Below are 7,762 nucleotides of genomic sequence, written 5' to 3' on the forward strand. Positions count from 1 at the left end.
TTAATTATTGTCTTGATTGACCCTATGTAGATGGGGATTGGTTTAAAAGTTATGACACAGTTTAGTTATGTCTAGAAAATACGAGGGGATAGGTGAGTTCAGCTGTGACTTCTTGGTAGGAAGGAGACTGAGACCAAAGAAATGTTGAGTTGATGAAATAGTTTTAGTGCCAGTGCGTAAGGGACTTGTTATCCAGGAAGCGTGGACAATCTTCACGAGATGGAAATGAATGGCGATGTGCATGAGATCGACAGGTTCAGACAGTGCTGTAGAAGGTCTCTAGGAGTATTTCCTAAATTCACGACATAAAAGGTGACAACGGGAGTGATTTTTATCGGTAATCAAAGTTTAATTACACAATTTATTTACATATTCGTACAGAATATAGCCTTCATTATACATATTTCCGAGTCCACTTAGGCGTTTTCCTCCAGATGTTGAACAGGAAAATATGTCCTGGCAACGAAACTGGAACATTCCTTGCCATCCTCTTCCTTTCCTTCCTTCCTTCCTTTCCTGATCTGATTCCTTGAACTTCATTTCCCGAAGGTAAAGATGGAAGATCCGCGAAGGACTCAAAGCATGAGGTACTTTTCTTTCTTCGAGCAAATTTCCCAAACTGCTCTGGCGCCTCTGTTGTTCCAAACTTCACCGCTAATTACGTCATTATCAGGGCGTTGATGATTCATTAGGGAGATAAGAGGCAACTCGAGGGGACAGAGTGAGAGGGAAAGGCTGAACAAGAGGAGAAAGGCCGTAATTCCGCCGGAACCCTTTTACCATTGGTCAAAAGTTAGTGCTTTTTCTTTCGTCCAGCCCCAGGACCCGATTTTTGCCGGAAGTACTGTTGCAGTGCTTTTTTTTTTTTTATTTACTACGATAAACGACGCATTTGAAATTTAGTCTGAGGCAATAATTAAAGTTTAGTTCTTTTAGTTTTCTTATACCTTAAATAGCCTTCTAAAAAGCTTCGTTTCATTCAAGATTTTAACAAAAAGATTTTTCCTTTCGCTTTGATGAGTGAACATTAACACATTCATATATATATATATATATGTATACATATATATATGCACATATATATGTATATATGTACTGTATATGTATACATATATGTATATATACATACATACATATATATGTATATATATGAACTGTATATTTATATATACTTTATATATGAATACATACATACATACATGTATATACTGTATGTATATATATAAGTACATATATATGTACTGTATATATATATGTATATATATATATATTATATATATGTATATATAGTACATATATATATATATATATATATATGTATGTATATATACATACATACATACATACATATACATAGATACATACAGACACATACACATACGTACATATATATATATATATATATATATATATATATATATATATATATATATATACAGTATATATATATATATATATATATATATATATATATATATATATATATATATATATGTATATATGTGTATATATATATAAGTTATCGCCTTATTTTTTCTTAAATATGTTCTTAAATTAATTTTATATCATAAAATATAGAGGTAGGGAGATGAAAGTCTGGCCCAGCCTTATTAACTGTTTTTTCTTCCAACCTCTTATTTACCTTATGCACCACCATAATCCTCAGATACCTGTGATTCAAGGAAGTGATTTTGTGGGTAAAAACCCAATGTTTTCGTTGACATTATTTGCTCCTAATGCGTCCACATACCTACGATTCAAGGAGGTGTCGTTGGACTAGAATTGCAATATTCTTAATGACCCTACTTACTCCTGTAACCTCCTGATACCTGAGACTTATGTAAGGAGGTGTTTCTGCATTAGAAATGCTTTATTCTTTTTGACTTTATTAACTAGTATAAACGCAAAATGCTCCTATTGACCTTACATAACCCTTTTATTCCCTGATACCTGAGATTCAAGGAAGTGTTTTTGAAGTAATGAAGCAATATTCTGATTGACTCTACTCCAGTAACGCGCTGATACCTGAGATTCAAGGAAGTATTTAGGAGTAGAAATGCCATATTTTCCTATCATTTAATCCTCTTACTTCCTGGTAACTTAGGTTTCAGGAAGTATTTTTGGAATGTACAGTATCATATTAAAGCGGCTATTACACGGGCGAATTTTCACGCAGCACGGCTCCGTTCGCTCAGCATTTGCTGAACAAAACTATTACACGGTCGCGAGCACACGCAGCCGTTTCAGCAAGCAAACTGTGCGTTGCCATGACAACGGTAGCACCATGTGATCAGCTGTTCAGTTCCCATATCGAGAAGTAGCTGCTGGAAAATCAAAACAAACCCTAGAAAGTCATAGTGTTGGCATCAAGACGCATTATAATCATGGAAATGTCTCATCTATCTAGCACCAATGACCAGAATATGGCCATGGCAATGGCTTTGGTAGTAATCGCGGTGGCTGAAGAAGAACGTGTTAGGCTAATTACGCTAGCAGCCCTTGTGTTGCACAATTATTCATTTAAAGAATCTAGACACAATGAAATAGCACCAGAGTTAATCGACAGAGACGATGTAAATAATGGTAGAGTAGTTGCAGGGCATCTAAAAATCAATGGCGTAATGACACTGGTGTTGGCTGGGAAACTTAAATGCTTTAGGCGATGGCCTGACGCAGGAGGCTATAAATGTACGCAACACATTTTGTGAATAAAGGCAAGGTAGCATTTCAGGATGCTATGGCCTTCAGACACTAGCTCTTTTTTTTTTTTGTGGTGATGATAATTAAGAGCTACAAACATATTTGTATAGGAAATAAAAGTGCAATAAAAGTGTTCTGCATAAATTTTATAGGATAAATAAAGTTTCTGTGCCATTTTTTTTTTTATTTAACATCATAATGCAATGTGTAAAAAATAAAATTATGGCCCTGATACAGATTCTTTTCTTTTGTGAGTTATATCTATACCCCATGGAAGAAATCATACAGGAAAAAAAATACCACCTTACAACAGTTTATGGCCAATGATTAACTGCCTTCCTCCTCTTTCAACTTGTTTAGGAATGCAGCAAGTTTAAGCATAAGTTTTGGATGTTTATGGCGAGCAAATTCAGAGATTACTTCTTTTACAAAAACCCCTGCTGCGTATGGGATGTCTTCTTTCCTTTGTGCTTGTGCAGTGGTTTTTAAAAAAGATAATGCTACCTCGGTTGCACTGGGTGCATGTTCTGGTGTCATATTCCTTTTACGTTTTGGAGTAGGAGTTCGACCACACGTTTCATTATTCCGTGATGATGATGATGATGATGATGATCGACTTGTTCCTTGCACAGAGTGTGAAGATGATGGGGTAGGCAGATCAATGTCATCTACACTACTGTCATAGTTGAATGTCTGCAATGGCTGATGGATGACTTCATCATCAGACTGATAGGAGTCAACTTGTACCAAAAGAGATTGGGATAACTGGGAATCCTGCTGATTGATAGGAGTCAACTTGTACCAAAAGAGATTGGGATAACTGGGAATCCTGCTGATTGAAGGTCTGAGACTCCTGCTGGTGGGAGGACTGGGACTCCTGCTGAAAAAAAAAAGGTAAATCATAAAAAGGAATATACAAATTAAGGCAACTTCTATAATAAATCTGAAATGCAAAAATAAACATAATACTTGAAACAGTCATACATTCTTAATACTTACAGACACAGTAGTCTCAAGGTTTGATGTACTCTTCCCTGGGGTGACAACATCAGTCAGGAACAACATTAAATCAAAGAGCCTCCATTTTGGAACATAGTCTCCTCCTGAGCCACTTTTTACTCGTTTGATTTTAGCCAGCTCCCTCCGAAACGATGTTTTTTAGCTACTAAACTTCATCATTACAGCATCTGCAAGAGAAAAATTCAAGTTTGATTAACTTACAATAATCATAGAAATAATGAAATGAAAGGGGTATTTTGATTAACTTATAATAATCATAGAAATAATGAAATGAAAGGGGTGTTTTATAAGTTGGCACAACAGGGGATCCAGGGGGTGAAGCCTCCTGGCCAGGCTAAGTATGTTAGGTTAGAATTTCAGCTTTTAAGGCTGGTATCCAAAAACAAAAAACAAAGTCTAAAATACTCAATACGGGGGATCCAAAGGGCCTTTGGCCAGCGTATGTTCATACTTGTTCAATGAAACGACACTTGAGACAATTTCCCTCTTTGTACATGCAACATTTGAGATGTGAATAGTCAATATTCAGAATTTCTCATAGTAACCATGCAATAATTCAGTGACAGGTCAGGAGGTTAGGTAGGTGTTTTAGGACATTATAGGGCACTAGCCTAACCCAAAACACCTACCTAACCTGTCCCTAACTTGGTTAATTCCTAGCTGGTGGGGCTATGCCCCCAAGGCCCCCCTTTTAAGAGTTCCACCTTCACATACTTACATTTTAGGACAATATAAACAACTTTTCTACTATAACTTTTCCTAAATTAAACACCAAAAAAATGATAATGGTGCTGTTTGATACTCAAATTATGCTATCCTACCCAGAGTGCCGTTATGTCCTCTGAATTCTAGCTTATATCTGTTACAGTATATTAAGCAATATGAGTAGGCTTGCCACTAGTTGAGTGTTAATAAAGTATTTATCACGAAATAACCCATATTACATATTGTCAATTGCTAATGGTATCATATCACATGACTGACAAAGGTTAGGTTGGTGTTTATGGTTAAGCTAGCCTCTAATGGCAGTTCTCTAACATTGGCTGGCCACAGAACTATGAAAGGAATAGCCTAGCTAGGTCATAGTATTGCATAGCCTAGCTAGGTCATAGTATTGCATAGCCTAGCAAGGCCATTGCTTTGCCTAGCCCAGCTAGGCCATGGCTTTGCATGGTTTAGCAAGGCCATTGCTTTGCCTAGCCCAGCTAGGTCATGGCTTTGCATGGCTCCAAGCTAGGCCATGATTTTGCTGATTACCTTACTTCACACAACCAAATATGGCCTAAAGTGTTCAAGAACAGTAAAACTAAATAGTGACTACATAAAAACAATATACATACCTGCATCATTAATTCATTTCTACATGTGGAAACGCTTCTTGAAGTTCCCTCACTATCTCGCCATACAAGTACTTTTTTAAGGGTTTTCTTGTTGTAGGAAGGATCCTGGATTTTTTAGGATTGGTCGCGATCTCACTTTTGCAATAAGGCTCTCCTCAATCTCAAATGTCCATTGCACAGGCATGGTGATGTTCTTGACGATGCTCTGTAGCTCGTACACGTGAACGTCGACCGCCGAACGAATGTAAACAAATGCTGGCGATTTCACCCAGCAGTGATGGGTATACGCGAATCGGGTTTTGCTGGACGTACTGAGCGTTTGTTCAGCAAATGCTGAGCGAACGGAGCCGTGCTGCGTGAAAATTCGCCCGTGTAATAGCCGCTTAAGTTTGGTTGGTTATCTATAAGCTTAGCTGATGATATTATTAAGGGAATCCGCTTACATTTACTTTTTTAGGTTACAGATTGTGCCAGGTGTGCAATAATTGTTATATATAAAAATTATAACTCAGAACACTTGTAAAGATGAAAATTGAGGTATGTACAAATGGTAAAAACGTAAGCGCAGGTGCAGTATGGATAAATGGTGTTAGATGGGTTGAACATGTGAAAAGAATGCGGGGAGACATGTTGGTGAAAACCCTCTAATTCGATAGCATAAGGAGGAAAGAGGAGAGGAAGACCTCGAAAGCGGGAGAGAAAATGGAAAGAAATGGCCTGAATTTAATATCGATGAAGAGCGAGCACACTTCTCAACGAGCCTTTTGCGAATGTACATGAAGCTGCTGATGTGTGGAGGTTTTCTTTGCCCACGTTGTTCTTCCGATTCAAAAGTGAACAGTGAAAATAACAGTGGCTTTTGACTTGCCTTTTCTGTAAAATCACCTCTTGCAAAGGTAATTCCTTTTAACCCCCTCAAGTGTGTGTGTATATGTGTATATATATATGTATATATATATACGACGATGATGAAGGCGGAAGCCTAATATACGGAGACCAAGGGCAGATGGAGAGGCACACTGACAATCTATAAGTTTTTATTATTTTGATTGACGGCGTTTCGCAATAATCCATTGCATTTTCAAGGCTGCAATGGCACAATTTTGTTTAATAAAAGGGACGTCACTACATAAAATTATAAAGATAAAAAAATACATTTCTTAAAATATCTTAAAACAAACCTACCCAGTACATGGCTGATATATATATATATATATATATATATATATATATATATATATATATATATATATATATATATATATATATATATATCAGCAATAGGAGAGTTCAATGGGAATCGAAGACAAATAATGAATACTAAAACCAGCGCTTGAACGAGGAGCATCTATATTTGTTGCGACTAGTTCGAAGATTTACTTCTCCGTCATCGGGTAATCTATAATGGAATATTTGCTTCATTTAAATTCAATGAAGTAATAAAGTAAAATAAAATAGCGTATGTGCAAGGTATAATAAAAAAATAGGCAGCGAAGTCATAAGAATATAAAGATACAAATACACAATGTTTGTTGTCAGAAATAAAATAATTAAAAATTAAGGGGAGAGACAGGTTCCAAAAGTCTAAAAACACAGCAATTCAACAGACCTCTCATTATCACAAAGAGAAGGTTTGTCTCTTAGGGTATAAAGAGACTCTTCAGAGTTTTGACGAATAGCGCTAAATGATGCTTTGCTTAACGGCCTATTCGTCCATAGAGACCTTCCAATATGTTCGAAGACGCGAACCCTGAACTACCGCTTTGATTTTCCGATGTACATTGCACTACAGCAATGCCACTTGTCAACAATAGACGACTGCCGCTCAATTGGTACCACATCCTTGAACCTGAAGAATTTGCGCAGCGTAGATTTTGGATTAAATATCACCCGAATGTTTATTTGAGGGTGGAATTCATTTATTAGCTTTGATAACTTTATCTTCAGATGAAAAGTCCTATTTCCAACAAACGTTATAGAAGTATATAACCGCTCTGTTGACGGTGACAGTTGTAGGATTTTGGAAGTCGTAGTTTTTGAAGCTCCTTCCCTTTATACGCACTCATAAATTTTGTGTTAAAGATATTGAAATTTAAGCACTGCTTTTGTTAAATTAAACTGTAAATCTATACAAACATCACTTGAACATCTATTAAAATCTCCTGTGTTTGAGGTCATAACCAGATTTCTCTTGAACTGAATAGGAGTCAGACCCGTAAAAGTTGGTTTCTTATACACAGATGTAATAAAACTATTTTCATTTTGGCTGTTGAATTGCTGTGCTCTTAGATTTTAGGAACCTGTTTACTCTTTTAATTTCTATTCATTTTCGACAACAAACATTTTGTATTTGTATCTACATTTTCAAGATTTTTGTACCTTTTTATTCTATTTATTTTAATATCGTACATACGATATTTTACACATATATATATATATATATATATATATATATATATATATATATATATATATATATATATATATATATATATATATATATATATATGAATAACACGCACATCATCATGAGCGCTAAGTGCGCATAGCTGGTGCGAAGAGGAGCGATAAAGATATCGTAAACTTGGTCCGAAGCTTCCAAAATGTTACAAGGAAAGGCGTTCAATTAAGCGCACGACTCTGATTCTACCGTAAATGAATCCTAGTTGGATTCCTTTGAAGCCGCAGGATTCCTGGAAGGG

General features: G+C 36.0%; 1 protein-coding gene across 1 annotated transcript; it reads right to left on the reverse strand.

Moving 5' to 3' along the window:
- Window positions 1-2,945: 2,945 nt before the first annotated feature.
- LOC136846391 (uncharacterized) lies at window positions 2,946-5,448 on the reverse strand. Its single transcript, XM_067117188.1, has 3 exons — window positions 5,373-5,448; window positions 3,700-3,887; window positions 2,946-3,580 (listed from the first exon to the last, which is right to left on the reverse strand). Exons 2-3 carry the CDS (start codon window positions 3,747-3,749, stop codon window positions 3,028-3,030), a joined length of 603 nt encoding a protein of 200 aa, XP_066973289.1. The 5' UTR covers window positions 3,750-3,887; window positions 5,373-5,448; the 3' UTR covers window positions 2,946-3,027.
- Between the last annotated feature and the right edge of the window lie 2,314 nt (window positions 5,449-7,762).

Source organism: Macrobrachium rosenbergii, chromosome 15 (genome assembly GCF_040412425.1).
Source record: "Macrobrachium rosenbergii isolate ZJJX-2024 chromosome 15, ASM4041242v1, whole genome shotgun sequence".
Taxonomy (NCBI): domain Eukaryota; kingdom Metazoa; phylum Arthropoda; class Malacostraca; order Decapoda; family Palaemonidae; genus Macrobrachium; species Macrobrachium rosenbergii.

Bases quoted from the DNA above. Each gene is read 5' to 3' on its own strand.
- LOC136846391 (XM_067117188.1), bottom strand. From the start codon at position 3,749: ATGTTGTCACCCCAGGGAAGAGTACATCAAACCTTGAGACTACTGTGT. The intron at 3,581-3,699 runs GTAAGTATTAAG...TTTTTTTTTCAG, and splicing joins ACCTTGAGACTACTGTGTCT to CAGGAGTCCCAGTCCTCCCA.